Source organism: Mus caroli, unplaced genomic scaffold (assembly GCF_978045245.1).
Source record: "Mus caroli unplaced genomic scaffold, Mus_caroli_1 scaffold_10, whole genome shotgun sequence".
NCBI lineage: Eukaryota > Metazoa > Chordata > Mammalia > Rodentia > Muridae > Mus > Mus caroli.
This window is the reverse complement of record NW_028227265.1, coordinates 124,618,184-124,632,701: the sequence shown is the minus strand read 5'-3', so window position 1 is coordinate 124,632,701 and position 14,518 is coordinate 124,618,184. Positions and strand designations below refer to the sequence as shown.

Below are 14,518 nucleotides of genomic sequence, written 5' to 3'. Positions count from 1 at the left end.
GCTAAACACAGAATTCTCAACTGAGGAATATCGATGGCCGAGAAGCACCTAAAGAAAGGATCAACATCCTTAGTCATCAGGGAAATGCAAATCAAAACAACTCTGAGATTACACCTCACACCAGTCAGAATGGCTAACATAAAAATATGCTGAGGATGTGGAGAAAGAGGAACACTCCTCCACTGCTGGTGGGATTGCAAGCTGGTACAACCACTCTGGAAATCTGTGTGGCGGTTCCTCAGAAAACTGGAAATAGTACTACCTGAGGGCACAGCAATACCACTCCCGGGCATATACCCAGAAGATGCTCCAACTGGTAATAAGAACACATGCTCCATAGCAGCCCTATTTATAATAGCCAGAAGCTGGAAACAACCCAGATGTCCCTCAATAGAGGAATGGATACAGAAAATGTGGTACATTTACACAATGGAATTTTTTTTTTCTTTTAGGATTTATTTCTTTTATGGAGCTGTACAGATGGTTGTGAGCCTTCTTGTGGTTGTTCAGAATGGAATTTAGGACCTCTGCTTGCTTTGGTCAACCCGATCACTCTGGTGGGCCCTGCTTGCTGCAGCCCAAAGATTTATTATTATAAATAAGTAGGCTGTAGCTGTCTTCAGACGAACTAGAAGAGGGCGTCAGATCTCATTATGGGTGGTTTTGAGCCACCATGTGGTTGCTGAAATTTGAACTCAGGACCTTCGGAAGAACAGTCTGTGCTCTTGCCAGCTGAGCCATCTCGCCAGCCCACTACACAGCTATTAAAAACAATGACTTCATAAAATTTGCAGGCAAATGGATGGAACTTGAAAATACCATCCTGAGTGAGGTAACTCAGTTACAAAAAGAACATACACGGTATGCATCACTGATAAGTGGATATTAGCTCAAAAGCTCAGAATACACAAGGTTCAATTTGCAGACCCTGTGAAGCCTAAGTAGAAGGAAGACCAAAGTGTGGATGCTTCAGTGCTTCATAAAAGGGGAAACAAAATACTCACAGGAGGAAATAAGGAAACAAAGTGTGGAGCAGAGACTGAAGGAAAGGCCATCCGGAGACTGTCCCACCTGGGGATCAATCCTATATACAGTCACCAAACCCAGACACTATTGTGGATGCCAAGAAATGCTTGCTGACAGGAGCCTGATATGGTTGTCTCCTGAGAGGCTCTGCCAGATACAAATACAGAGGTGGATGCTTGAAGCCAACCATTGGACCAAGTGCAGGGTACCCAATGGAGGAGTTGGAGAAGGGACTGAAGGAGCTAAGGGGGTTTGCAGCCCCATTGGGGGAGCAACAGTGACAACTGGTCAGAACCCCTGGAGCTCTGGGAGACTGGACCACCAACCAAAGAGTACACATGGAGGGACCCATGGCTCCGGCTGCATATGTGGCAGAGGATGGCCTTCTTGGGAATCAGTGGGAAGAGTGGTCCTTGGGCCTGAGGGTGTTCGATGCCCCAGTGTAGGAAGACGAGAATGGTTGGGCGGATGGAGGAGCACCCTCACAGAGGCAGGGGGAGGTGGGAGGGGCTAAGAGGTTTCCTAGGGGGAGACCTGGAAAGGGGAAAACATTTGAAATGCAAATAAATAAAATATCCAAGAAAAAGGAAAAAAAACTTAAATAAAAACATATACTGTTCTTGCAGAAGACCAGAGTTTAATTTCCAGCACCCATGTAGCAGTTCACAATCTCCAATTCCAGGAAATCTGATGCCCTCTTCTGGCCTAAGCAAGCTGTTCCAGGTACATGGTATAAGTGTTCCTGCTTGGATGGAAGGGTATGCTGGGACAGGAATCATACAGCTCTGAGGGGAAAAGGTATCCCAGTGAAAGGGCATTCTGAGACACAGGGGTCCAGAAACCACACAGCTTGAGAGGAAGCATCCTCAGCAGAGATGTTACAGCTCCCAAGAGCGGGTATCACTAGCTGAGCTGAGGAGCTCAGGAGCTTCAGCATCATCCCACTTCTTCAATTCTTCTCTTCATTGCTTCTTGGCTTCTTCCAATAAGAGAGTCGCACTAGACCACAAATCTCATAAAAGAGATTTATTGGAGGGTCCAAGGTGTGGAGGAACAAATCCAGGGATGGCTGCCTCTGCTCCTAGGAGTAGACAGTAGGGAACAGGAAAAAGGGCAGGGCTTATATAGGAATTCTTAGGGGCGGGGGGGCAGAGCTTTTCAAGGCAGAGATTTCTAGATTTAGGATTTGGTACTCTGTTGTTGTTGTTCTTTTTTTGAAAGCTCAGAGATTTTTTTTTTTTTTTTTTTCCTGCTCTGGGATAGGTGGCTTTTTAAAAATCTCCCTTTCCATACACTTGGCTCATGGGTTGGGGTAGGAAGTCTTTCCCAGCCACAGCCAGCTTTGGCAGAGGCTCCATCTCCGTGGAGCTTAGGGAAGCTAGAAAGGAGGTGCTGCCACTGTGGGACAGGTCCTTTGGTGGTAGTTCACGCAGGTTGTAGGCTGAGGCAGGAAAGAAGTTGTACCGTGGACAGTGCCTCACACTGCTGACAGGTGCCACCATTTTGACAGATTTGGCTTCTTACAGCAGTGCTGTGGGCTAGAGTGGGAAGGAGGGGCTGGCCACTACTTTGATAGATTTTGGGCACTGCTTAGGAACTGACTACATGTAGTGCACATGAACTCACACAAACACACATTCACATAAAAATTAATACATCAATTTCTGAAAACCAGTAAAAAACAAAGGAAGTGCATCACTATACGTCTCCAAAGGAGTGCTGAGATCTCTATTTTCTACACTACACATCTGTCAGTGGCCCCTCAAAAATAGAATGAAATTCTTAACGTTGTGTAAGGTTTACCCCATTAAGACAACTAGGTAGATTTTTTAATTCCAGTGACTCTGTGTAAGGCAAGGAATAGAAAATGTAAGCCATTTTAGGCATGAGCTGTATGTAATTAAGCCTCATAAGCTACGATTGGATACTAGCATATTTAATTCTATGTTATTAAAAAAAGGGTTTTTTTTTTTTTTTTTTTTTGGTTAAGTAGGCAAAGTAATTACTAAATAAACAATGCACATGGTGATTCTTCAGATTGGCAGAGTGCTTTCTTGAAGCTTCAGGGAAGGTATAGGTTTTCTTCCCTTGCCTTATTTCCTCCTCCCATTTCTTCCTTCTTTTCATTTCCTCGTCTGGTCTGTCAGGCCACCAGTATTATTGACCAAAGTATTTCCAAAGGTCATTGCTTGCTGTGGTGGGTTGAATGAGATTCAAACATCTGAATGTTTGGTTCCCAGTTGGTGGTCCCTTTAGAAAAGATTAGAGGTGTGTCATTGTTGGATGAAGTATGTCACTAGGAATGGGCTTTAAGGTTTGTGAGCTCTCATTCTCTCTCAGAACACTGTCATTAGGACAAAATGGCAGCCTATGGAATGGGAAAATATCTTTTCCAACCCTACATCTGATATAGGGCCAATATCCAAAAAAAAAAAAATATATATATATGCATATATATATATATATATATATAAAGAACTCAAGAAGTCAGACATCAACAAACCAAATAACTCAATTTAAAAATGGAGCTAAACAGAGAAATGAAAACAGAGGAATCTCTAATGGCCAAGAAACACTTTAAGAAATGTTCAATGTCCTTACTCACCAGGAAAATGCAAATCAAAATGACTCTGAAATTCCCTTTTACAGCCATCATAATGGCTAAGATCAAAAACTCAAGTGACACCACATGCTGGTAAGGATGTAGAGCAAGGGGAACACTCTTTCATTGCTGATAGGAGTGCAAACTTGTACAATCACTCTGGAAGTAAGTTTGGTGGTTTCTCAAAAAATTGGGAATAGTTCTACCTCAAGACCCAGCTATACCATTCCTGGGCATATACCCAAAAGATGCTCCATCATATCACAAGGACCACTGCTCAACTATAGCATCAGCTTTATAGCCAGTAAATGGAAACAACCCAGATGCCCTTCAACAGAAAAATGGATGAAGAAAATGTGGCTCATTTACGCAAATGGATTACTATTCAGCTATTAAAAAGGATATCATGAAATTTGCAGGCAAACAGAACTAAAAAAATATTATCCTGAGTGAAGTAACCCATACCCAAACAGACATGCATGGTATGTATTCACTTATAAGTGGATATTAGCCACAAAGTTCACATAACCATGGTACAATCCACAGTCCCAAAGAAGCTAAGTAATAAAGAGGGCCCAAGAAAGGATGCTTGAATCTCATTCAGAATGGGAAATAAAATAATCATTGGTGGTGGGTGGAGGGAGAAAACTGAGTGGAAGAGGGGATGGTGAGGGGAAGTGTATGTGGGGGAATCAGGTTCAGGGAGAGTGGGGCATCTCTAGGATATACCAGAGACCTGAGATGGGGGAGGCCATGGAAGGGTGCTACTTACTGGCTCGAACATTGTGGCTTGCTCAGACTGTTTTCTTAAGAGAACCTAGGACCACCAGCTCAGGGACAGCACCATTCACAATGGGTTGTGCCCTCTCCATCAAATATTAATTAAGAAAATGTCCTACCCCTGATAAGATTTTATGGAGGCATTTTCTCAGTTGAGGTTCAGTCCTTTCAGATACTTCTAGCTGTGTACAGATGACATAAAATTAGCCAGCACAGTGACCATCACCCTGAAACATAGCTTTAGGTTACCCCAATGTCTTAGGGTTTACGGCTGGGAATAGACACCATAACCATGGCAAGTCTTATTAAGACAGCACTGTGGCTAGCTTCCATGTTCAGAAGTTCAGTCTATCATCATCAAGGCAAGAACATGGAAGCATCCAGGCAGGCATGGTGCAGGAGGAACTGAGAGTTCTATATCTTAATCTGAAGGCTGTTAACAGAGTACTGACTTCCAGGAAGCTAGGATGAGAGTCTTAAAGCCCACACCCACAGTGACACACCTACTCCAACAAGGCCACACCTTCTAATAGTGCCACTCCCTGGGCTGAGCATATACAAACCCTCACATTCCACTCCCTGGCTCCCATAGGCTTGTTCAAACATGAGTCTTTGGAGGCCATACCTAAACATAGCATAATGCAAAATACATTTAGTCAAACTTTAAAGTCCCTATAGTCTATAGCAGTCTCAACAATGTTAAAGGTCCAAAGTTCAAAGTTCTCTTCTGAGATTCATCCAATCTCTTAGTTGTAATCACCAAGTAAAGATAGGAAAGCAGCCAGGCAAACTGCATTTCCATTGCTGATGTCAAAGCAGTCTTCAGATCTCCAACTCCTTTTTCATCTTTGTTGATTTGCAACAAACTTCTGTCTCCTTTTCCCACTCCCTCTTAGAAGTTTTCCTCAGCAGATATTCCACAGCTTTGACATTTTTAATATTAAGTCTCCAAGGCACTTTCAACTTCACAGCTTCTTGTTCTACATATGATCTTCTGAGCTCTTCCAAAGGGCTGGCATCACTTTTCCAGTTCTGCCTTCTGTAGCACTCTAAGCTCAGGTTGATCCACTGCTGCTGCTGCTGTTCTTGGTGATCATCCCCATAGTACTGGCATCTCTAATACACTGGGGTCTGGCTGGGTCTGGCGCACACGTTTAGTCCCAGCACTTGGGAGGCAGAGGTAGGCGGATTTCTGAGTTCAAGGCCAGTCTGGTCTACAGAGTGAGATCTAGGACAGCCAGGGCTACACAGAGAAACCCTGTTTCAGAAAAACAAAAAAACAAAAAACAAAAAACAAAAAAACCCAAAACCACTAGGGTTTTCTTCTGCAACTAGGCTTCACCAATAGCCTCTCATAGGCTCTCTTCATGGTGCCAAGCCTTAGCTCCTTTACATGAACCTTCAGTTGTAGACCAACTGAGGCTGCACCTTCACCAATGGCCTTCCACTGCCTCTCACAGTGCCAAGTCTCAGCTGTTCTTCATAACCCCTCATGCCTTCAAAACCAGTACCACCTGGATGACTTTTACACATTACTAAGGAGCGCTGTAGAATGAGGAATAACCTTGGCTATCTCTGGAACACAGCTTCTTAATGCTCTCAGAAAACACTTCCCAGAAGATTGATTTTTAGGGTTTACTGCTAGGAACAGACACCATAACCAAGGCAAGTCTTATAAAGACAACACTGTGGCTGGCTTACATGTTCAGAAATTCAGTTTATCATCATCAAGGCAGGAACATGGAAGCATCCAGGCAGGCATGGTGCAGGAGGAACTGAGAGTTCTATATCTTAATCTGAAGGCTGTTAACAGAGTACTGACTTCCAGGAAGCTAGGATGAGAGTTTTAAAGCCCACACCCACAGTGACACACCTACATACAAGGCCACACCTTCTAATAGTGCCACTCCCTGGGCTGAGCATATACAAACCATCATACCCAAATTCTATGCTCCAATGTAGAAGTTTCATTGTTTTTTAAAAAAATAGTAACAGAATAAAATCAGTCATAAATCAAGGCGTTCTTCAAATATATTGGTGGAAATATAAAAGGCGAGTTATAGCCAAGTAGATGACTTTCAGCTATAAACCTCAGATGCTGATAGCCTTCTTAGCCCTTTGATTGGTAGAAACTAGGTTTATTAAGTTGATGCATTCCAAATGCTTTTTAGCTGTATTTGTCTTTTAAATTAAAATTAAATTAAATTAAATTTTTTCCCAAGAAACAAAGTAGAAAGATAAACTCATCAACAGAAGACATTCATGTTTTATTTACATATTAAAAAATAATTACAAGAAAGCTAAGATTTCCATACCTCACATATTTTCTTTAAATGGTGAAAATACATGATCTATTCTACTCTTGCTGCTGTTCATTAAGTCTGCTTTGACAAACAGTTTCCCCATTCTTTGGGAAACCATGAAGTAAACTCTGTTTCTCTAAGTTCAGTGTTTTATTGTGACTGTTGTTTTGGTTTGGTTTGGTTTTATGGAGACAGAGTTTCATGTAGCCCAGGCTGGTCTCCAACTTATTAGGTAGCCAAGGATGGCCCTTTATTCCCATTGCTCCTGCTCCTACCACTCAAGTGCTGGAATCACAGAGATGCACTATCACTTCTAACCTGTAAATGCCACTTTTAAGATTTCACATACAATAGCATACAAGTTTAGTTCCTTACAGACACTTTAAAGCTGACTCTTCATATTATAACACTTTCACATTGGAAATACTGGCTGTTTTCTAAGGCAGTAAACTGTACATATGAAACTTTTGGCTGTTCACCAAGTACTCTGGTTGAAGAATTAAGTCACACCTATGATTTCTCACTTCAACCTAACTCTTTCCATTACACATTATAACTGAATGTGTTAATATAAACTAGCTTTAAAAATCATCAAGGCCAGACATGGTGGTTCATGCCTTGAACCCCCAGTACAGGTGGAACTCTGAGTTGGAGGCTGGCTTGGTCTACATAGTGAGTTTCAGGTCAGCCAGGACTATGTAGAGGCCCTGCCTCAAAGTAAAAAAGGAACTGGGGATGGTAGAGCTCTTTCCTAGCATATGTAAGGTCATAGTTTGGCAAATAAAAATTAAAATGAAATTCCCATGATAAGGTACAATGAAGCTGAGGGTTAGAAAAGCTGGGTTAGGGCCGGGGCTCTACGAGGCGACAAGGCGGCAGCCCTTCTGCATTGGCTAATCAAGAGTGAAAAACCTGAAGAGATGCAGGCAGGAAAACGGAATTAGACTAGACTTGCTATACAGTCAGAGACCACCTGGACTTCTGCTGTGAGCTTTGAGAATCCCTCGGACACATTCAAGGCAGTATTAGCACCCATGTTTCTTGGTTGTCCCTTGGTCAGGCCTGAGGAGTGATGCGACAGGCATGATGGAAGTCGAGTCCTCCTACTCGCACTTCATCTCCTGCGACTGGACAGGCCGCAGTCCCTAACATCCAGGGTGACTCGGAGGCCCTGAGCATGCGGAAGCTCGCTGGAGACATGGGCGAGCTCGCACTTGAGGGAGCAGAAGCACAGGCAGAGGGAAGTACCCCAGACAAGGAAGCCAGCAGCCAGCCTGAGAGCAGAGATGCGAACACCTCGTCCTGAGTCTGCCTGTGGTCCCAAGGCTGGAAGAGACCTGCGGTACCTCCCGGACTGGAGCCCTGGCCAGCCAGGCCGACTGAGAGCCTCATGGAGTCCTCTGTGGCCCCCACTCCAGCCAAGTCCTCCACCCACACCACAGGCTCCACTCTTCCCCACCTCCCCACGGTGCCCAGGTACACTTTGAAGACACTAGCACCACAAGATGTTATTTATTCAGTTAGGCGGGGCTTGAGCCAGGCCCTGCCCCTAGGTGAGCAGCTGCCACCTGGACAGGGACTGTCCTGTCACCACTCACCCTTCAGCCAGCCGTCTGTCAGAAAGATCTTCCTAGCCCTTTTTAAAAGCCTCTTTTGCATTTTTTAAAAACATAACTTTTTCAGAGAGAGAGAGAGAGAGAGAGAGAGAGAGAGAGAGAGAGAGAGAGAGAAGCTGACAGCTGACAATCACTTTTCTTCTGTTTTGGATTTTTAAGCTCAGTTCTGATGATCTCTGCAGCTCTAAGTTTCCACATGGAGCCTCACAGATCCATTTTTCGGAAAGGATTTGGATTCAAAACTAACTGACCAATTCTTTGCCCTTTGTACCAAGAGACTGATACTTAGGCCCAGGAAATAAATGCTGGTGGTTTGTGTGAGAAAAAAAGAAAAAAAGAAAAGAATAGAAAAAGAAAAGCTGGGTTAATTCTATTTCTGGATTCTATTCAAACTCAGCTCTGCTGTCATCTGTCCCCAGTGCATAGGATGAGAGTTCAAGGTTGTTTTTAAAAAGGAGAAGTGTAGCACATGATCGCTTAGATGTAGGTTAAAAACAAAACAAAACAATAATCAATCAATCAATCAATTAATCAAACAAACAAAAATTTGGCTCAGCAAATAAATGAATTCAAAGCCCCCTGAGTCCCTTCTGCCTGGGAAATGTCCACCCAGATCCAACCCCTTCTCTTCCCCGGAAGCTGAGTCAGGAAGATAGAGAGCCTAAATTGGCCACAGTATCTCCCGACTCCGAAGTCGTGAGAGCGGGGCCAGACCCAGCACAGCACTCCCCACGCAGGTAATCGCGTCCGAAGGGTGGCCAGGCCCGGGGCCGGCAACCACGAAAACAGCTCTCCGACTCGGGTTGAGGTGCTCACCTTCCTGCCAGGACACCGGTTCCTTCTCCGCCGCCAAGTCAGGTCTCGGTGGAACCATAGCTATAGGTTCCAGAACTCCACCAGCCCGCAAATCATCAGCCATTTCAAATTTACGCGGGCGGCTGTCACAAACCAGAACGCGATGACGACATCTCTAGCGTCAGTACCCGACTAGAGGAGCATCTTCAGCTTTCAGTAACTGCTCTGATAGTGCTTCAGCGCCACCTGGGGGATTGGCGGACTGTTCTCGATCAAGTTCTTCCCAGTAACAAAAGGAAGTCGAATGTTGATGTAATTTGGAATGCTTTCTCAAAAATCAACAAGGCAAACTTGGATGTTGAGCATAGTAGAAAAGATAACGAAAGTGAAATGATTAAGATATGCCATCTTGATTGACTCTTCTTTGTTTGCTTAAAGAGTTTTTAGGTCAGTTGACCTTGGCAACTCCTTGAAGATTTCCAGGGCCTTGGCCATGGTCCAGAGGTATTAAACGAAATAATTAGCAAGTTATGTCTAAAATAACTACTATTTTCTGCTAATAATAAATGCTTCAAGATTACTCCAACACCCACTTTACTTTGGTGTACCTTTAAAAGCTATATATCCTTGAGCTTTGTCACCAAGTAAGTTTTTAGGGGCTCAAGTTGATTCTCCAATAAAAAGGACGTAAAAGTTTTAATTGGCTTAATCAGTGTGGTTGTCAATTACAGTAGATCACTACAAAAAGTAAAGAAAAACAACACAAAAACAAACAAACAAAAATATGTATGTGTTTTAGCCACTGCTAGTGAGTGCTATTACCACGGGGGTGGGGGTTGGGGGGATCCCTTTATGACTCAACATTCTAAGCAATATTAGAATGTTGGTATAAGCAGCTCTGTCACCTTCAGGAACCAGACACTGGGTAGTTTCAAGTAATGTTAAATTATATTTAGATAGGCTGTGGTGGCATATGCCTTTAATTCTACTACTCTAGAGTCAGAAGCAGAGACAGAGACAGGAGGTAGGTCTCTAGGAGTTCTAGGCCAGATTGGTCTACAAATCAAATTCCAGTCCAGTAAGGGTGACATGGTAAAACATCTCAAAAAGTTATATTTAGTATGCTAATTGATTAACTTTTAATAATTTAAACTGTAACTAACATTAATAGCTATTATTTACTATGCAAAATACTGCCAGCAAGTTTTACCTACAATATCTTATTTAAACTTCAAAAATCATTCTATGGAGCTGGAAAAATGTTTCAACTGATGTGATATTTGCTAGACAAGCATGAGGATGTGTTTGGTCCCCAAACCCACATAAAAAACTAGATATGATAGTAACCATTTGTATTCCCAGTGCTGGAAGAGGGATGGTTTGGAGACAGGACCATCCTGGATCTTATTGGCCAGCAAGTCTATCCAAATTGGCAAAATTCAGGTTCAGTGAGAGAACTTATCTCAAAAAATAAGGTGGGGAGCCATAGAAAAAGACACCAGACCTAATCATCTGTTAACTACACTTATGTCCACATACTAACATGAACATGCATGTATCACAAAACATATGTAAATTAATACATAAATATTTTATTAGTCTTCAGGAATTAGTCTTGCTATCCCCCAGTAATCTGCTCTTTGCTATGTACTCAAAAAGCGTGTTTTCTTATAAAATATTCCTATGAGATAAGAAGTAGTAGTACAGTCTACTCACTTCACAATGAGGTACAGACTTCATGAAGAAGTTGAGTAACTTCTCCAAGCTAATTCAATAGCTTTTCCATGTCCTCTTGCTCTAGTGGCTGGATGTTAGTCATCAAGATGTCTGTGTTTGGGGTGACTAATTGAGGCCTGAGGTGAACCAGATTCTAGAGAGTTATATTTTTTTCCCCCTAGTCTCCCTGCCCCTTCCCTGTGGCTCCCATGAGACAAAGTTTCTTTTGTATCAGCTCATTTTGCTCTCTAGATTGCCATCTTTACCAGCTTGCCACAGGTATCTCAGTAGCACCTTAGCTTAATTCTTTCTCATCCTCAATGTCACTTCTTGAGGTATGTTGTATGAAAAAAAATCTATTTTCAGTAACAGAAAAAAGAATTGCCAGAATCAAGCTTTTAGTCTTTTGTAGACTAGTCTAATCCAATGTTCTGGGAAGTTGTGCTACTCCAAGCAGAGCTCAGCCTGGGAGAGTGCAAGCAACAGTATCAAACCTCTGCTTCAACAGCCCTGGGGATGGTGGAGACGCTTGAAGACTTAAAATCTCAAAGATATGAACCTATGGGGGTCATCTGTATTCAAACTACCACATTCGACTCCCTGGCCTCCATAGGCTTATAGCAATAGTATATTGTGAAATGCATCTAGTTCAGCTTCAAAATCCCTACAGGTTATCACAGTCTCAATTCTGTTTAAAAGTCCAAAATACAAATTATAAAATACAAAATATAAACTCTTAATATTTAACAAACAGAATGATTATTTTAAGATATATTTCATTGTTATGTCTCTCTTTTTATTTCTGATTTTATTAATTTGGATATTGATTCTTTGCCCTCTGGTTAGTCTGGCTAAGGGTTTATCTTTCTTGTTGATTTTCTCAAAAAACCAGCTCCTGGTTTTGTTGATTGTTTGTATAGTTCTTTTTGTTTCTATTTGGTTGATTTCATCCCTGAGTTTGATTATTACCTGCCGTCTACCACTCTTGGATGTATTTTATTCTTTCTCTTCTAGAGCTTTCAGGTGTGTTGTCAAGCTACTAGTGTAAGCTCTCTTCAGTATCTTTTTGGAGGCACTTAGAGCTATGAGTTTTCCTCTTGCCACTGCTTTCATTGTGTCACATAAGTGGTATGATGTGTCTTCATTTTCATTAAATTCTAAGAAGTCTTTAATTTCTTTCTTTATTTCTTCCTTGATCAAGTTATCACTGAGTAGAACATTAGCCAGCTTCGATTTGTATGTGAGCTTTCGATTTGTTTTTGTTGGTATTTAAGACCAGCCTTAGTCCATGGTGATCTGATAGGGTGCATGGGATTATTTCAGTTTTCTTGTATCTGTTGAGGCCTGTTTTGTGACTGATTATATGGACAGTTTTGGAGAAGGTACCATGAGGTACTGAGAAGAAGGTATACTCTTTTGCTTTAGGATGAAATATTTTATAAATACCTGTTAGACCCATTTGGTTCATACCTTCTGTTAATTTCATTGTGTCTCTGTTTAGTTTCTGTTTCCATGATCTATCCATTGCTAAGAGTGGGGTGTTGAAGTTTCTCACCATTACTGTGTGATCTGTGCTTTGAGCTTAAGTAAAGTTTCTTTTATGAATGTGGATGCTTTTGCAATTGAACCATAGATGTTCAGAATTAGGAGTCCATCTTGGTAGATTTTTTTCCTTTGACCAGTATGAAGTGACCTTCCTTATCCTTTTTTTTGATAACTTTTGGTTGAAAGTTGATTTTATTTGATATTAGAAATGCCACTCCAGCTTGCTTCTTGGGACCATTTGCTTGGAAAATTATTTTCCAACCTTTTACTCTAAGGTAGTGTCTGTCTATGTCCCTGAGGTGCATTTCCTGTATGCAGCAAAATGCTGGGCCCTGTTTACATTTCCAGTCTGTTAGTCTATGTCTTTTTGGGGGGATTGAGTCCATTGATGTTAAGAGATATTAAGGAAAAGTGATTGTTACTTCCTGTTATTTTTGTTGTTAGAGGTGGAAATATGTTTGTGTGGCTATCTTCTTAAGGGTTTGTTGAAAGATTATTTTCTTGCTTTTTCTAGGGTGTAGCTTCCCTCTTTGTGCTGGTGTTTTCCATCTATTATCTTCTGTAGGGCTGGATTTATGGAAGGATATTATGTAAATTTGGTTTTGTCACGGAATATCTTAGTTTCTCCATCTATGGTAATTGAGAGTTTTGCTGGGTATAGTAGCCTGTGCTGGTATTTGTGTTCTTGTGGGGGTCTATATGACATCTGCCTTGGATTTTCTAGCTTTCATAGTCTCTGGTGAGAAGTCTGGTGTAATTCTGATAGGTCTGCATTCATATGGTACTTGACCTTTTTCTCTTACTGCTTTTATGTTTTGATTATTAGGTGATGGGAGGAATTTCTTTCCTGGTCCAGTCTATTTGGAGTTCTGTAGGCTTCTTGTTTGTTCATGGGCATCTCTTTCTTTAAGTTATGAAAGTTTTCTTCTATAATTTTTCTTAATTTTATTTTATTTGTAATGCGGTTTTTACACTCCATATTCCATTCCCCACATCTCCCCATCCACTCTCCAACTACTCCACATCCCATACCTCCTCCCTACCCCACCCCATCTCCACATGGATGCCCCCACCCCCCACCCCACCTGACCTCTAAACTCCCTGGGGCCTCCAGTCTCTTGAGGGTTAGGTGCTTCATCTCTGAATGAACACAGATCCAGCTTTCCTCTGCCATATGTGTGTTGGGGGCCTCATATCAGCTGGTGTATGCTGTCTGTTTGGTGGTCCAGTGTTTGAAAGATCTCAGGGGTACAGATTAATTGAGACTGCTGGTCCTTCTACAGAATTGCCTTTCTCCTCAGCTTCTTTCAGCCTTCCCTAATTCAATAACAGGGGTCAGCTGCTTTTGTCCATTGGTTGTGTGCCAATATCTGCATCTGACTCTTTCAGCTGCTTGTTGGGCCTTTCAGAGTGCAGTCATGATAGGTTCCTTTTTGTGAGAGCTCCATAGTCTCAGTAATAGTGTCAGGCTTTGGGAACGCCCCTTGAGCTGGATCCCACTTTGGGCCTGTCGTTGGACCTTCTTTTCCTCAGGCTCCTCTCCATTTCCATCCCTGTAATTCTTTCAGACAGGAACAATTATGGGTCAGAAGAGTGACTTTGGAATGGCAACCCCATCCCTCACTTGATGTCCTATCTTCCTGCTGGAAGTGGGCTCTATAAGTTCCCTCTCCTTACTGCTGGGCATTTCATCAAAGGTCCCTCCCTGTGAGTTCTGAGAGTCTCTCACCTCCCAGTTGTTAACTGCTTAGTCATCTCTCCAGCCCCAAACTAAATATTTTTAGTGATGCTTGGATAAGAGATGTATTTAGGCTACAAAATATCTCTAACATGCTTTAGTCATCTCTGTGACTGTTGATTCAAGGCAAAAATAATATAATTTGGTTTCTAGATGTAAGAATTTAAATTTGAGTATTTTAAACTGACCTACCAAATTTACAGTCTTCATATGAATTATGGCTTTGTATATTATGGAATATAATTATCTTCATTGAGAAAAAAGTGTCAGTTCCTCTTACATAGACTAGAAGAATTGCTATATTTTGGTGGAATTGTTTAAAAACTGTTGAATTATCTTCCACTCTCTTTTCTGTCTCTTTTATCTATTCACATTATAAATGTTTTTCAAAGAACCA

General features: G+C 41.9%; 1 protein-coding gene and 1 pseudogene across 1 annotated transcript in view; one reads left to right on the top strand and one right to left on the bottom strand.

Annotated features, from left to right (window-relative positions):
• The window catches only part of Shcbp1 (SHC binding and spindle associated 1), a 45,332-nt gene extending 36,063 nt beyond the window's left edge, over nt 1–9,269 (bottom strand). Inside the window, exon 1 of the mRNA XM_021170314.2 lies at nt 9,144–9,269. Within this exon, the coding sequence (XP_021025973.1) occupies nt 9,144–9,246 (103 nt within the window). The 5' untranslated portion in view covers nt 9,247–9,269. The remainder of the gene's footprint in view (nt 1–9,143) is intronic.
• Nucleotides 7,795–8,017, top strand: LOC110300232 (cAMP-dependent protein kinase inhibitor gamma pseudogene; annotated as a pseudogene).
• Nucleotides 9,270–14,518: the final 5,249 nt, after the last annotated feature.